Source organism: Paramisgurnus dabryanus, chromosome 17, assembly GCF_030506205.2.
Source record: "Paramisgurnus dabryanus chromosome 17, PD_genome_1.1, whole genome shotgun sequence".
Taxonomy (NCBI): domain Eukaryota; kingdom Metazoa; phylum Chordata; class Actinopteri; order Cypriniformes; family Cobitidae; genus Paramisgurnus; species Paramisgurnus dabryanus.
Window position 1 is genome coordinate 23891302 of NC_133353.1, and position 17230 is coordinate 23908531.

Here is a 17230-nt window from a genome sequence, read left to right on the forward strand (position 1 = left end):
AAAAACGCAAATTGAATAACACAGACCAACACAAGTTTGTTCAAAACTTAATCAGTCCTTCTAGAAAAACGCAGAGTTTTTTTGTGATTGTTGCGGGCAAAAATTGTTGATCTTGCGGCATGTTTTCTTAAAAAATGCAATGAAATTGCGGGAACTTGCAAAAAACTTTGCATCTTTTGCAGCTTTTCAATTATGTTCCCGTCACATAATCATGTCAATTCAGAACGTTTCCATGGCAACAGGGGACATGGCTGCGCTTGTGTGAGGTAAATTCAACATTTTTCAACTTTCTAAGATATATGTGATTTTTTCTACGAAAATGCGAAGATTATGAAATCAAGCACTGCAAATTTTGCACTCGGAAATCTGCAATTTATGCTGCGAAAGTGCGGCATATTTTAAAAAATGCATCCCCCCCATAATGCGTTGAATCATGCGATCACATAATCGCGTTTTTCTGGAGGGACTGACTAATATCAAGTAAAGAGTCGAGAGACTACAGCAACAGCAATCATAACAAATAAGAGATCATGAAAGTGTAACTGATGTATATAATGCTTTCAATATTTATACATATTCATATTTATGTATCACTCTCTCCTTTAGTTCTGGAGTCTGTGTGGGAACGCTCTGACACCTAAGCGTGGTGTGTTTGGGAAGACCGGCGACCTTCAGACGATCCTCTGTCTGGCCTGTGCGAGAGAGGAGATCACATATTCTGGTGCCTTGAATGGAGACATCTATGTCTGGAAAGGAATCAATTTAATTCGAACAGTTCAAGGAGCCCATGGGGTACGTGAGTGGGCATTTCCACCACCCACCTCAGATTGACCGCCGAGCTGACATAGATCTGCATTTGCTTTCATTTATAGCTGAGCAAAAAAGTAGTTTGTCTATATCGCTGTCATGAGAGCTTTAGAGTTTATATTACAAGATGATACAGCTTTTAATGCTTGGAGTGTTTTAAGAAGAAGCTTTAATGTCCATGTACTGTAAATAATTGCTTTTACGTGCATCATTTGGCCTGTGTCATAGTCAATTTGTTCTCTCAAACATTCAGTTATTAAGAAATGAAAAGGATAGGTCACCCAGAAATGAAAACTTTATTTTCATTTGTTATTTACTCTTTCTAAAGTTGTTTGTTCCCTCAATGTCTTGCTTTATCTTTAAAACCCTAAGAAAAGTGTTTGTTTCATTTAATGACAGAGTGTTGCTTTGGGTTTTCTGGTTAATATGGGAGTGGTTGATGACCGCCTCTTTAAGCTTGAAAGGACCCAAAAGTGTTAAAAAATTACTCCACTCGACTTGATACGTATAGTTTAAGTGTCCTGAATGCATACAAAGGGTTTCATTATTTAATGAAAGTCTTTAAGTGCACACTCTCTGTGCCTGAATTGTTGTTTAGGCAGTTTTATGTTTACTTAACTATTGGAACAACAGCAATATCCACAACAAGAAAGTAGAGTAAATGTCTTCACCCAACTTGTCATGTCATGTGTGTTAAATTTTAAGTCTAATGGAGTTCCCTGTCAGTCGGCCACTTTGACATCACATCAATGACAGAACTCGCTTAGAGGGACCAGTGTGCTTCGTGTGTCTAAAATAGAGCCAATGAGTATTGGCGTGCAGCATTTGCATCTGTTGGCAATGTCCTGCCATGCGAGTTTAAAAGGGCAGCAGGTGCGCTACATCAGTAGCTTTTCACTACGAAGCCAAGCGGTCATCTGCTCGACTAGAAGCGTGGTTGTCTGGAGAGTCTCTTATTCTCTTATTCTTGACTGATCATTGACGTGAAGGCGTTACAGCGGCTGTCTCCGCCATTTCCCCTGCGGCCTGGATTCAAATCACACTGGCTTGCCGCCAAACTTTTGCTCGTGGTCAGACTTCATTTTTTTGGGCAGGTGTGTCCATAGAACAGGTTTTCAGGCATACTGTGGTATTCACGTATGCCTCCTTCACGGGATGGGGGCCATGTACAACAGGCATGCATATCAGTAGTCTGGAAGGAACCCCAGCACATCAACCGCCTCGAGTTGTGGACAGTATATCTTGCTCTTGACCGCCTCAAAAGAGTTACGAGGCAAAGATGTTCTAGTCCGTATAGAGAATATTGCGACCGTTGCGTATATCAACTGACAAGGTAGATTGCCGAATGTCACAACTCGCCGGCCATCTCCTCCTGTGGAGTCAGAAGCATCTGAGGTTGATTCACGCTCAACCGTAGGGCCGATGAGCTGTCAGAGGCAGCACGTCTAGTAGAGTGGCAACTCCACCCTGATTTGTCCACGGTTTGGGGTAGCACAGGTAGACTTGTTTGTGTCCACAGAAACCTCTCACGGCCACCTATTTTACTCTCTGACCGAGGGAACACTCGGAACAGATGCACTGGCACACAGCTCCAGAAATATGCATTTCTCCCAGTGTGCCTTCTCACACAAACATTGTGCAAAGTCAGGGAAGACGGGGAGCGCATCCTTCTAGTGGCACCTTATTGGCCTATCAGGACATGGTTCACAGAACTTGTGCTCCTGGCGACAGCCCCTCCCCAGTGGATTTTCCTGAGCAAGGACCTTTTTTCTCAGAGAGGGGACACCATATGGCACCCGCTACCGGATCTATGAAACCTTCATGTGTGGTCCTTGGACGGGACACGGAGGTTCTTATAGGGGGCCAGAGGCCTATGCAGGGCACTAGAAAGGGGCAGCACCCATAGCACTTTGGTAGGGATTGACAATTCGTCATCATTGGTGTGATGTTGAAGTGACTGACTGAAAGGGAATGTCTGGGCTACGGATGTTATCCTTGTTCCTGAATGGAAGGAAACGGAGATGCCAGTCTCGTCGCCACGAATGCTGTACCACTGCTGAGGCAGCCTGGACTCCCAGACTTGGCTCCTCAGAGAAAAACTATTGATGCAGCGCACCTGCTTGCCTTTTATACTAGCCCGGTGGGATGTTCCCAGCAGATGCAAATGCTGCATGCCAATACTCATCGGCTCGTTTTTAGACACATGAGGCAGATTTGGTCTCTCTAAGCAAGTTCCCAATTTCGTTGCACATCGATGTGACGTCTCAGTTTCCTTCCTTCAGGGAATCCCTAACTGAGATGTTATTTATCTACTGTAACACCTTTGATTCATTTTGAAGCTAGAAGGGTTTTCTTGTTAATATGGGTGTGGATAGTGAATCATCCACTCCCATAGTAGTTTGAAAACCCAAAACAACACTTTCTGCGATTGGGTTCTAAAGAACAAAGAATGACTTTTAGGGTTCAAACAACATTTACAATTTTGTGTGAACTATGAAATTCTGTTTGTGTTGACTAAATGTTGTTATGTTTTACACATTATTTTATTTAATTTTCTCAAATTAGATTTTTTATGTTTAGTTTCAATAAATTATGTTTTGGCACTATTTAAATTTTAAGATGTTTACAGTACAAAGTAAATTGTAGTCAAAAAAGACTAATTGAATTTCGTATGATACTATATGATACCTTCAGGACCATCACTGCAGTTTACAATACTTTTTTATAAAGTTTGAGACAGTGGATGTCTTTTGATTAAATTGTTTTAGTTGTCAGAGATGTTCATTCTCTTACTGAACCTGTGTGTGTTTGTGTGCAGTCAGGGATTTTCAGCATGAATGCGTGTGAGGAAGGCTTTGCTACTGGAGGCAGAGATGGTTGTATCAGGCTATGGGACTTGAACTTCAAACCCATCACCGTCATTGACCTCAGGGAAACAGACCAGGGATATAAGGGTGAGTAAGACAAATTCAAAGAATCCATACACAATTATTTATTTAATTCATTAGGGTTTCAATTTTTTTATAATGCCTACAATAAAGCAGGATCCCACAAAACAACTGTCTTTTGTCTCTAACTGAGTCCTATCTTTGTTTCTTTCTTCTTTAATTCCATTAACTTTGACTCATCAGTAGCTAGAGGTGAAAATTCAAGAGGTGCGTTGTGGTGGTCAGTGTTGTTTATGCAGGCCATCCGCCCTGTCTTTCAGTATATCCGTAGCTCTTACCTCTGTTTGTCAGCAATCCTATATGTATTTTTAAGCATCCAAGACCCTCCCCATCTTCTCCCTAGTTGCTCATGATGGTCTACAGCAATGTTCTTCACTCCCAACCCTGGAGAGCCGGTGCCCTGCAGAGTTTAGCTCCCACCTTAATCAAACACACCTGCAAGCTAATCAAGGTCTTCATGATCACTAGAAATCACAGGTAGGTGTGTTTGATTAAGGTTGGAGCTAAACTCTGCAGGGCACTGGCTCTCCAGGATTGGGAGTGAAGAACACTGGTCTACAGCATACCCAGTGTACATCCTTCAGTCTGTTCAGGATCATATCTGTGTACCTTTGTGATTAACTTGTAGTATTGCTATATTAATGGTGCTTAATTGTGTATACAATGGATCTGTGCAGGCCTGTCAGTGCGTAGCGTGTGCTGGAGAGGGGATCATATTCTGATAGGCACACAGGACAGCGAGATCTTTGAGGTGGTGGTGCATGATCGCACCAAGCCCTTTCTTATCATGCAGGGTCACTGTGAGGGGGAGCTGTGGGCCCTGGCAACTCATCCAACCAAACCTCTTGCCATGACCGGCAGCGACGACCGCTCTGTTCGGTAAGAACAATCACACATCAAAAAAACTGATTCAATTCAGTATTAAGTTAAATAATCATATGTCTTTGACTTTGTGGGCAGTCAAGGCTAAAAAATGCTGTTTATTTACGGTTTTCTACATAACATCATCCTAGATAATGCAAAGAACATTCTGTGACAATATAACATTGATAACCTTGATAAGAGACACTCCACTTAAAAAATAGGCTTATTTTTTTAGCTCCCCTAGAGTTAAACAATTGAGTTTTAGCGCTTTGGAATCCATTCAGTCGATCTCCAGGTCTGGCGGTACCACTTTTAGCATTGCATAGCATAATTCATTGAATCTGATTAGACCCAATAATATTACGCAGTGCCTGAAAATAGTCCCTTGGGTAACGTTCAATAGCTGGGGACTATTTTCAGCACTGCGTAATATCATTGGCAGCAAAGTCCTTGATTATTACGCCAGAATGAGAGTATAGTTCCTAGCCATATCAGCCTAGAAAATCGCAATTTTAAATTTTGCATCATTCTTAGTACATGATGTTACTACAGAAGGGTCAAGTTTAAAATAAAAAATTTGGTTATTTTTGAGCGTACACTGCAAAATGTAATTAGTTGACCTTACTTAAAAAAAGTATGCAAACTCGTTGCCTCAAAAAAATTAAGCAAAGTTAGCTTAAGATTAGTGATTTATAAAAGCTTGTTTATTTTAAGTGTGCAGTATTAATCTAGTAGTACCACTAACATGCTTTTTTTAAGTTCATGTAACTTTTTCATTTTGTGTGGATTGCTTGATATAAATTTAACCCCACTTAGAATTACTAAATACCTACAACTTAATACTTTTAGTTCTGCTTACTCAAAGAAACCAATTTGGGTCCTTGTTTTGTTGTTACGATCTAATAAACACATCCCAAACATATAATTTAAAAGAACACGCACTTGATTCAGCTACATTACAACATTTATTCAATGCACATTCATGTACATAACAGCAGCTAAACAAAGTTGTGGTTGATTTAACTGTAGAGAGTTAAAATGTAACTTTTTTTACATTAAAAAAATTGCATTCAGTTAAAAATTGCATTTTAAACTGAAAGTACAACAAATGCTTTTGTGTCCCAAAGTGAGCAGTGAAAGGATTAAAGCAACAAACAAAAACATCACTCCTTGGGGTTTGTATTTGTACTAAATTACAACTATAAAAAGCTTTCCTAAAACACAAATGTAAACAGGACAACCGTGGTAGGTTATTTTCTGACATTATCATCTAATAACAACTAACAACTCTTAATAAAACACGGTGGCTCCATTTCCAACATTAGCATACCTGGATAACATTACAGACTTTAATGGAATTTCTTTTATTTATTAAGATCAGAAGCAAATACAGTTGCATGAAAGCATCAAACTGTATCTAACAACAGGAGAACATTAATGGCTGCAAAGCTTCCAAAGTTCTATCGGACAGCTCTTTAACCCAGAAGACTGTTCTTCAGAGTCAACCGTTTTGGTGGGAGGTTTTTCTTTCCCAGTCCAAGCATCACAGTCTAAATAAAGTTGAGTGTATTTGCCATGCATTTTGGGTAATCCCAAACAAAAGACTTGAGGCAAGTTCTTAACATTATCCATAACAATACCTCCCTCCAGAATGATGGCAGTGGAGATGGGCTGGAGGACCACTAAGCTTTGACCCTCGTGAGGACTATCTTCACTGACAACCATCAGGACACCAACAGTGATGCATTCTAGAGCCTGGTGTCTAATGATACACAGAGAAAGAAAAGATAAGTTAACAGAGTAAATTGCAAGGCACAAGCAGACAGGAAATAAAATAGGTTGGTCTGGATTGTCTCATTTAGAACTTGATGAACTAACATACAGATCAAAAGCAAAATGAATCTACTTACCAGCCAGCTCATGTGCTGCATCAGCTCCTTGAGTTTCTGGCCAACAGTTCCCTTTTTGTTTTGAAAAGTTCAATGAAACGTGGGGCATACTGGTCCAAAGCCTCAAGTCTCCCTCAAGATTCTTACTGGCGATTCTATTAAACTCAGCAAACACCTAAAAAAGTAGAGAGGGGTATTAACATTCCAACAAGTGTTTGGATTTCTAGCCACACCCCTTGAATTCATTTTGATTTGCATAATTTTATTGGTTGAAAACAAAAATAGGTTACCTGTCTCTCTGTGAAAAGTGCTGGCCATCGTTCAACCATGTTCTGTACAGCAGGCCCTTGTTTTTTACAATTTCTTGTCTGCATAGTGGGAATGATTGGTCCATCATTTGTGAAATGAGAGTGCCACGTTTGGTTGTTTTTTCTTCATTTCTTCCACTAAAACACAAAGAAGTGACATTATATGGGGATGATGGGAGAAACCCACACAAATAAGCTCTGGTTAAAATAATAATAATAATTTGGGTTAATTCTTTCACATCTTCACGGACACAACAATTAATGTTTTAATATTTTTCCTTGTAATAATGTATGATTAGAAAAAATGCAAATGCATTCGTGTAGATGAGGGAATCAAAGTGTATGCTCGTTGTGCACACTCTACATTATGGCCAAGCATGCTCGCTAAAAATAGCATCGGAATACCACAAGCAACACTTAAAACAATTCCACCACTGACTTTAGACATTAGAAACTGCAAAATAGCATCAGGGATTGTTTGCGCCGGAACACGCCTTCTTTTTTTGCGCTGAACAGCCCAGGGAGCACAAGTTCATTCCTAGTTTACTAACGTGCGTCTGTGGAGGGAAAGTCCGCTGTGCATCAGGTGTAAGATAGGGCTGGCTGCATTATCAGACTTTATTACACGGCTCTCTGGAATGCTTGATTCTGATTGGTCAGTTGAGACATTTGCAGGTTCGTTCTTTTCAAATAATAACCGCTCCAAAATAATAACGCATAGCCGGACTACTTGTACGAGTAAAATCGCTCCGCGCCATATAAAGATCAATAAAGATTACTGTTTGGCGCCATCTTGTGACAAACACTGGAACATTTTGACATTCATTTTAACATGTACGGAAAAAACAAAACATTTAAACAGTGGATAGAAGAACGAACAGCGACAAGACACAGAGAGCTTACTGAGACTGAACTTGACAAAATAGAGCATGACAGCTACGAAGCCAACACCAAAAAAAAAAACAGAATGGGCATTAAAACTTCTCAAAGACTGGCTAAAACAAAACAAAAATGGAGACAGACAAGTATGAAGCAGAGGATCTTAATAAGGTATTACGATCATTTTATGCATCTGTGCAAAGTTTCGCGGAAGGATATAAATGTTAATTTAAAACAAATATGCCAATAAAATGTTTCAAATTCATATTCATGACCAGTTTTTTTTTAAGTGGCAAGTAGCCGTGTAATAAGCGGGATAATGTACATTATCCCTTACTTAAATACCAGAGCTATAGGAAAAAGGAAATCCTTGCAAAAATCTAATTATCAAGCTTTTCATCATTGAACTTCAAGACAAGCGAACAGAGCAGTACAAAAGGTAAATTACTCACTTTTGTGGTTGGCATCTAGGATACTGTAGTCCTGGGTATGATGGACTGTCCACAGTATCTATAAAGACAGTTCAGAAATACTAATTACATCAAATATTTGAAATTCAACATATGCACAAAATATTCTGTATGATGAAATGTACTATAATGATAAATTCATTTAAACACACAAGATATTTACTTTGAATTCCTTAAATTGATTTGCTTTTGTTGTAATCCAATTGCTCTGATGTAAGAATAACTTTTACTTTAACATGCAATAATAACAGTTATTAGTTGAAAATACCTTTTATTGCTGGGATTATGGAATGTGTGGAGGATTGATTACCATTCTGCTTGAGCCTGAAAGAGGACAGTTTAAAAAAAAAAATACAACAATTTAATACAACCAAAGTTCACCACAACTCACAAACAAGTAACGTTACATGTGAAAACTAACATAGCCCTATAACCCACAGACAGTTCCCCTTATTAAAATGTGCATATTATGTACAAGATGACATTGAATAATAATGTAAGCAACGGAGTATGCCAGCAAATACGTTCCCCATCATAACAGGCTATGATAAACTGTGTAAAAAAAATTCAGACAGGGAGACACTCTTGTCTGTAACGTGTCTGATCTGGGTACTACACGTGGTAACCATGGAAACGGCACAGCTACGAATATCGACCAGTTTTAAGTGCGAGTGTTAAATAAAATAACATTGTTGGGATATCCCCAATCATATGTCGACACACGTGGTAATCTTGTCTTTGATAAGCACAGACTGTTATTATTGGTAGCTAAATTAGCATTAGTGCTAACTTTACAGCCTAGCTTAAAATAAAATGATACATACATACTTGTTCTGCCTAAACTTATAAAAATCAGTTATAAAGCTCAGGAAACTCACAAACCACCGGGATCATTCTGTCATCATGCTAGTCAGTACGTTACTCGACAAAAGTTACCTTACTAGGCTTGTTCGACTTCATGCGGCGCCGCAAGAACCGACAGCTGGATGACGTCAAAGTACCGAGAGAATGATTCAAGAAATCTTTTTCGTCTCGCTCTCGCGATACTTTGACGACTTGCGGCGCTGCATAACACTGAAGTTATTCCTGAACTTTAACGTGTCAAAAGTCTTTAAAGTTTCCAATTTTCAACACCGAGGAAGTTGTGGATTGAAAAAATAATAAAGTATTGACCAAGTTTCAGCAAAATATAGCCACGTTATGTCTATAATATAGTTAGCCAGCGTAAGCAGACATTACTACACGCAAATCAAGCGCAAAATACTGGCGCAGACTTACAGATACAAAACGCTGTGCACACAGGTAAAATATTTACTCACCAAATAAGTGTGCCAAGCACAAGAATCTCGGCTGAAGATAATCAAAAGTGCCGTAGAAGCGATGTATAGGTCCAGCTCCACCTGGTCAGTTGCGGCATGTGGTGAGGTGACTTGTAACGACCGTCTGCAAAATTATGATTCCCGCAACGCCAAGACCCGCCCCACGAAGCACCTTGATTGGTTGGGTTTAGGCATTTCAGAGAGGACTGATCTGCGCATGTCCACATGTCATAAACTTACTTTTTCTATATGAATCCAGCTTAAGTAGACTGAGCTGGTAAGATTTTTCAACCTCAAAGTACAAGTAACTCACTAAAAGCAAGTGTTAAAGGCGGAGTCCATGATGTTTGAAAGCCAATGTTGATATTTGAAATCACCTAAACAAACACGCCCCTACCCCAATAAAATCTGGACCTTCTGTTGATAGACCCGCCCCACACATACGCAACCCGGCATTTGATTTGATTTGATTGGCTATAAGTGTGTTTTGGTAGTCGGCCCGTCTCCTTTTCCAAACCGTTTTTCAAACATCGTGGACTCCGCCTTTAACAGCAGGTTGATAAAAACTGATTAAGGTCAATTGACTTTTTTTAAGTAAGTACCATGTTTGCATTTACAGTGTAATGCTAATGGTCTAACCAGATTCAAAGAATTATGCTAAGCTATGCTAAAAGTGGTACCGCCACACTTGGTTTGGCTGAATGGATTCCAAACAGTAAAACTCAATTGTTTAACTCTAGGGGAGCTGGAAAATGAGCCTATTTTAAAAAATGTGGAGTGTCCCTTTAATATTGACTGAGTAAGGTCATGTCAAAGATTAACATTAAAGTGAAATCGGTGAGGAAAATCAAACTTTGATGCTCCTAATCTTATTATTATTATATATTAGCCTGGATTTTAGAGTTAGGGTCATATTGCACCTATAATAAAAGTCATGGTAATTAACAAAAATTAAAAGTTTAGAAAACTGCTAAGAAGTCCAAGTTAAAAACTAAAACGTTTCGCATCAAATTCTCCCAAGACCAAATCTTCTGAGCAATATTATTCATTCATTTTATAACACTGTACTCTCACAGTATGAAAACAATTAGCCCATTTTTGATTGTTTTCTCATACGGCTTTCTAGGAGACACATCTGGTACAAAACTGATGCTTTAACAAAACATAATTAAGAACTCATTAAAGTTTCTTGAGCTATGAAAAGCAACCTCTGAGCAAGTTTTCCTCTAGGGCTAAATTAGATGCAGATTAGATACAGAATATTAAAAACAAAATTTTTAATGGCCAACATGCTAATTTGTGTATCTTTATGGATCATTGTGTGTTTGTGTTCGGAGGATCTGGAGTCTTGTGGATCACGCGCTGATAGCACGCTGCAACATGGAAGAACCAATACGATGTGCTGTTTTTAGCCCAGATGGTATCCACCTTGCTCTTGGCATGAAAGACGGATCCTTCACAGTACTGAGAGTCAGGTGAACAACACAGACACAACAAAGACACTGTTCAGATCAGAGTTTCCTAAAATGTTTTGTCTGTATGATTTCATCAGCTAACCAGAGTAGCGTTGCTTATATATTATAATATTGATTTTATTCCTTATTTGAAGATATAAAGGGGTCATGACATTAGGAATCAAATTTGCCTTGACCTTTTGACATATAACAGATCTTGGTATCATTAAAAAGCACCAATTATTCGATTCATGATTTTACATTTCCTTTGGTGTGTAAGTGAGTATTTGTAAATGTAAACCATATGCAAAAGGTACATACCCCAAAGTAAACGTCTCCAACTTAAATCTCTTTTCTTGGACTACAACAAACACACAGATTGTAGGCAATAGTTTACTTCCTGGGATTGGTGATGTAGTAAAGACAGACATTGTCATAATTCCTAAGGGTGCAATTCTGTTTTAAAAAGTAAACATTGCTGTGTTTGTACACATTAGCTGAGAACGATATGTCTGTGTTCGCTAGTGATTCATTTATATGCTTCCTTTAGCGGTAAAAACTTTTATCGTTGACATAGAGACAGCCCCAACGTGAAAAGTAGCACACAAATCAGACTGTTTTATTCAGAGGATAGAACACAGGAGGACTTTAAACTTAGTATTTTATAAGTGCACATCACGGAAAATAATAAAAACACATGTCATGACCCATTTAAATTAATACTGTGGTTAAGAAGTCTTTAAATGTACCTCTCCCTAATTTCAAAGCTGAGCTTATTTTGTATGTTTGTATTAACTTAATTATCATTGAAGCAGTAGGAAAAATCAACTGTTTGAGGAAACTAAACCCCACACTCAGACAGGTTTTGTTATCTTTTCTTAAAAAGGAACACAATTTGTGTATGATTAACTAAAAGAAATCACAAAATTTATTGTGATGTATTAACAGTTTTGAGATTTTCCTATTATAATAATAAGTACAATTTTAAAAATTAAAAACAAAATGTTTAACAAAGGAAAGTACATGCACCCCTGGCAACTTTGTTTACTGTATAATAACCATACTGGTGTTGCAGGGACATGACGGAGGTGGTTCACATAAAGGACCGTAAAGAGGCCATCCATGAACTGAAATACTCCCCTGATGGATCATACCTAGCTGTGGGCTCTAATGATAACTCGGTGGACATATACAATGTCATGCAACGCTACAAGAAGGTTGGCGAATGTGTGGGCTCCACAAGCTTCATCACACACATGGACTGGTCCACTGACAGCAAGTTCTTGCAGACCAACGATGGCAATGGCCGGCGACTCTTTTACAGGATCCCTAGTAAGACCTCCATCCTCTCATGGATTTATGCTCTTGTCTGTTTTTATTGATTGAAAAGACATCAAACTCTATGGGCTCTATCTTACACCCGGCGCAATGCAGCGCGATACGCGACGCAAGTGTCTTTGCTAGTTTCCACCCTGCGCAATTATCATTTTCAATTATAGCGCCAAGTTGTTTAAATAGCAAATGCATTTGCGCCCCCTTTTGCGCCCATGGGCGTTCTGGTCTGAAAACGAGGTGTGTTCAGGCACATTGTTGGCACGTTGCTATTTTGAGGCAACTAAAATAGACTACGCCATTGACCAACAAATACCTGGTCTAAAGTCTAAAGTCAATGCCGCAATATGTTTTTTGTTATTTAAAGAGCGCATTAGTAATATGCACCTATAAACAGGACGACAACGCAGGTTTGCTTATCACATACATGAATGCGCAGCAGCACAAAAACGCTTTTAAATATGAAAGATTAAATCATTCAAATGTAAAAGATTATTATTGAGTCTCTTCGACATAAATGAGGACCGATTATGAGACGTTAGAACACTGAAAAAAATTATTCATTGAATTTAATCATTTTTTTAAGGAAAGTGGTTGCAATCAATTTATTTAAGATACATTTAAACAAAAAAGATTAGTAAAGTAAAATAAAATATAAAACTTTTGTTTAAATGTAGCTTAAATAAATTGATTGCAACCACTTACCTTAAAAAAATTGATTAAATTCAATGAATCATTTTTTTCAGTGAAGGCACAAAGAGCTGCTTCACCTGCAGCCTGGTTAGTAAATAAATGCTTTGCTTTAAACAAATGCATCTATTTTTAAATGTTTTTTTAAAAATGCTACGTCACGGATTTATTGTATATGATGACTCTGTACCTGTGGATATGGTGGTATGAGAAACATTTTTAAGTAATGCTTAAAAAAACTGACGCTGTCCAAGTGCTGAAACATGCGGAGAGCCGTTTGTAAATTCTTTATCTCCTGTTTGTTACAAATAAAGTATTTTTACAGTACAAACCTTTTCTTACATACTTGTAAATTATTTTTTGATGATATTGGATAGCCATACATTTAAAGCAATTAAAAGCCTGCTTTTTTCTTCCATGACTAAAAGAAAACGGGTTTTAAAGGTTTTAATAAAAAATAACAATTTCAATACAAGTGAAAAACAACACAATTATTTAACATTAATCTTAAACTGGGGATCTTCTTTCTCTGCTTAGTTTTTCAGTTTACAAAGTCCGTCATCTAAATAGGGATTAGACATAGCGCCAGCACAGCTGGCTTTTAAAGGGGATGAGAGATGAGACTCTCATTGGTTTATTGCACGTTACGCCCAAAATACTACCAATACTCATTAAAAAAGTAACAACCCTTTTCTACCATGCGCTCTGCGCACAAACCATTTTTCCCTTTGTTAAATTAGCAAAAGTGGATTCGGACATGCCCATTTAGACGTTGCGCTGTGCGCTTTAGACAATGCGCTTGGATCGTTTAAATAGGGCCCCATGTATTTAAACGCTTGGTGTCTCTATCAGGCTTTATAGCTATCAGCAGTCAACCAGGTTCACTATACAGAACATGCTGGTAAACTAGCTTCTAGGGATGGGTCACACGGGTCAACCAGTCGACTAACTGCTGACTTTTTATCTCATTTATTTTTATATTATTGGTTTCGATAATTTTTGGGTTTTGCCATTTATGAACATTTCACTAGTTAGTTCAAGTTATCAATAGTCCAACTACCACATATGTCTTGAGACCCTGAATTTTATTTAGGTCTTTCCTTGTGTCCCTTGTCTTTAGGTGGCAAGGAAGTGACAAATAGGGAAGAACTGAAGCTTGTCCAGTGGTCCTCATGGACCTGTGTCCTCGGACCAGAGGTGAACGGGATTTGGCCCAAATACTCGGATATCAATGACATCAACTCTGTGGATGCAAACTTTAGTAACCAAGTTTTAATTACTGCTGACGATTATGGATTGGTTAAATTATTTCGGTACCCATGTATAAGGAAAGGTGGGTCCTGTTTTTGTTTTTATTTTTGTTGCATTATGATTGCATTATTTATTATCACTCTGTCTTATTTTGACCTCCAGGTGCAAAGTTTAAAAAATATTTAGGACACTCTGCACACATAACCAATATTAGATGGTCACATGATTATCAGTGGGTGATTTCTATTGGGGGAGCTGACCACTCAGTATTCCAGTGGAAGTTTGTCCCTGAAAGGAAGTCAAAAGAAACTCTTCACATAGCTCCTCAAGGTATGAAACAGTCTTTTTAAAACTCATTTAGGCAGTGTTGGAAAAACTCCTTCGCAGTTAGCTGTTTGGAGCTGTTAACTACAGTCAAGCTACCCATGTAAATTGGAGTTAGATGCAGTACAAGCAGTACAGAAACAATAATTAAAGTCTCTGTAAAGCCAATCTTGTAAATTGTTTTTAAACACATTATAAATGTTAGAAATAGTCGGAGTCAATGGTGTAGTGGGCAGCGCTCCGACATGTGGTGCTTTCGCACTTTCGGCGACCCCAGTTCGATTTCCGGATCATGGTCATTTGCAGATCCCATACTCTATCTCCACCCTGTACTTTTCTGTCCTCTCCTCTATCAAAATAAAAGGCAAAAATGGCCAAAAATATACCTTAAAAATAAAATCCTATTAGAAATGCTGAAACACGCCCTAAAGACCGCAAAAAATGACTCTCTTACTAAACTTTTTTGTCTTGTTTTCAGTAGAAATATCTAAAATTTTTTAAATTAAGATGTATTTTCTTGATGAGCAAAATGACCTAAGAAAATAAGTCTAGTTTGTAGACAAACTATACAATTTAATTGAATTTGTGCTTAAAACAAGCTAAATTATCTGCCAATGGGGTGAGAAATTTTTGCTTAAATTAAGTGTTTAAGAAAAATAAATCTTATTTTAAGATTTTTTTCTCACCCCATTGGCAAATAATTTTGCCTTGATTTAAGCACAAATTCACTTAAATTTGATATGTTTTGTCTTAAAATTAGACCTATTTTCTTAGGTTATTTTGCTCATCAAGAAAATGCATCTTAATTTAACTTCTTACACCCTGAAGCTATTTTGGGGATTTTCGCCTGGATTTGGCCTACCCAATTTCAAAAGCATCCCATACCCACATGCAGAGGTTTACATACAAAAGTTTGGTATCATTTTACAGGTAACCCTTTGAAATTACATAAAACACTGTTGAAAGTGCTCAACATGGTTGTATGTGATATCAGTCCTCTAATAAACACATAAATAAATAGGCGCTTTTTAATGTTTTTTTCTAAAGTTTTTATTTGAAAGTATATAACTCTAGCCCTGGGTATCTCAGGTCCCTGCAGACAGTTTGATTCCAGCAATTGTCAGCTTACAGAGGAAAAAGGAATTTTTTCTCTATCATAATCTATGCAAAAGTTATTTTACTCCAACTGAAGGGAGGAATAATACCCTTTTTGTATACAATTTCTGCCTAAGAACATTTGAAGTGTCCCCATAACCACATACAGTGGAATAAATGCAATATCTTTATATCATTTTAAAGAAAACCCTTTGAAGTTGCATAAAAAGCTGCTGTTTGTGACAAATTTTGTTATTTATGTTGTTTTTCATATGATGAAACACCAAATTTTCTTTTTTATGTTGTAAATACTGTCTTTGATAGTGTATAACTCTGGTTCTTTGTGATCTAGCAGACTGCAGACAGTTCTGGTTGTTAGCAGTGGCAGACAGTAAACACCCAAAAAAAGAATGAACTCTTTAGCATGTCGCATTCAAAAGTTATTCTCATTTTACTAAAGGGTGTGAAAATACATTTTTCATATAAATATTAATTTTTTGTTTTGCACATATAATAAATAGCAAGGGATTAATTATGCACACAACCAAAGAAAATGCTGTGAATGGACTCATTGTTTAGAGTAGGACCTAAAATAAAAGATGGTGTATCATTTGTGGCTATATGTGCTATCTGAGGCAGTCCACACTCAAGTTTCACATATGTTTACAAAAGACCATTTTTTACCTTATTATTCATTCAGCGATTGTTGGATATGTGTTGATATTAGAACAAAAATAATGCTGTAGTCTTATTCCTGAGAGTGAGAGCTTTCATTTGATATAAGACTTGCCCATGTTTGTCATTTTTGAAAAATATGAAATATGTAAATATTAAATGATATAATAAAATATTGGGGGGGTGATAGTGTAAATTAAGTGTAAATAACTTTCTTACAGTAAAAGATGTGTCAAAGTGATGCATATCTGCAGAAAGTAGAGACTCTAAGCTTTCAAACAGTATCTCATATGTGTTACTGGGGTCCATGACGGAGCATCAAAGATTAAAAGAATATTTTATATTAAGTCAAAATACGAAATTCTGGACCCGGGACAGGGTCCTCAGGGTTGAAGAGGTTAAGAATTTGTAGATATTTCTACTGAAAACAACACAAAAATACTAAGAAAGTCATTTTTGTAGTACTTAATATTTTTGTCTTGTTTTTAGTAAAAAGATAATTTTTTTTTAAATTAAGATGTATTTGTTTGATGAGCAAAATAACCTAGGAAAATCAGTCTAGTTTTTAGACAAAAAATATAAAATTTAAGCGAATTTGTGCTTAAAACAAGCAACAAAAATCTGCTGATGGAATAAGAAATTTTCTTGAATTAAATGTTTATGAAAAAAGTTAACTTATTTCAATAAAATATTTCTTATTCCATTGGCAAATTTTTTGCTTGTTTTAAGCACAAATGTACCTAAAATTTATTTTTTTTGTCCAAAAACTAGACTTATTTCCCTAGGTAATTTTGCTCATCAAGAAAATACATCTTTATTTAAGAAACTTTAGATATTTTTACTGAAAACAAGATAAAAATCCTAAGTAAGAAAGTCATTTTTTTTGCAGTGTATTTAAACAGTTTTTCACCATTTCTGTGTTCAG

General features: G+C 37.2%; 1 protein-coding gene and 1 long non-coding RNA gene across 7 annotated transcripts in view; one reads left to right on the forward strand and one right to left on the reverse strand.

Moving 5' to 3' along the window:
* The window catches only part of eml5 (EMAP like 5), a 133843-nt gene that overhangs the window by 70339 nt on the left and 46274 nt on the right, over nt 1-17230 (forward strand). For all 6 annotated transcript variants that reach the window (XR_010544413.1, XR_010544414.2, XM_065288563.1 and 3 more), the window contains exons 5-11: nt 607-792; nt 3626-3761; nt 4433-4634; nt 10822-10959; nt 12014-12270; nt 14081-14293; nt 14374-14541. Coding sequence is in view for 4 of the 6 variants with exons in the window: in XM_065288563.1 (XP_065144635.1) it covers nt 607-792; nt 3626-3761; nt 4433-4634; nt 10822-10959; nt 12014-12270; nt 14081-14293; nt 14374-14541 (1300 nt within the window). In the remaining 2 variants the exon portion in view is untranslated. The remainder of the gene's footprint in view (nt 1-606; nt 793-3625; nt 3762-4432; nt 4635-10821; nt 10960-12013; nt 12271-14080; nt 14294-14373; nt 14542-17230) is intronic.
* On the reverse strand, nt 5572-8548 carry LOC135778361 (uncharacterized). The gene is made up of 5 exons (XR_010544542.2): nt 8434-8548; nt 8148-8205; nt 6799-6954; nt 6530-6683; nt 5572-6381 (listed from the first exon to the last, which is right to left on the reverse strand). It is a non-coding gene; the product is annotated as an uncharacterized lncRNA (long non-coding RNA).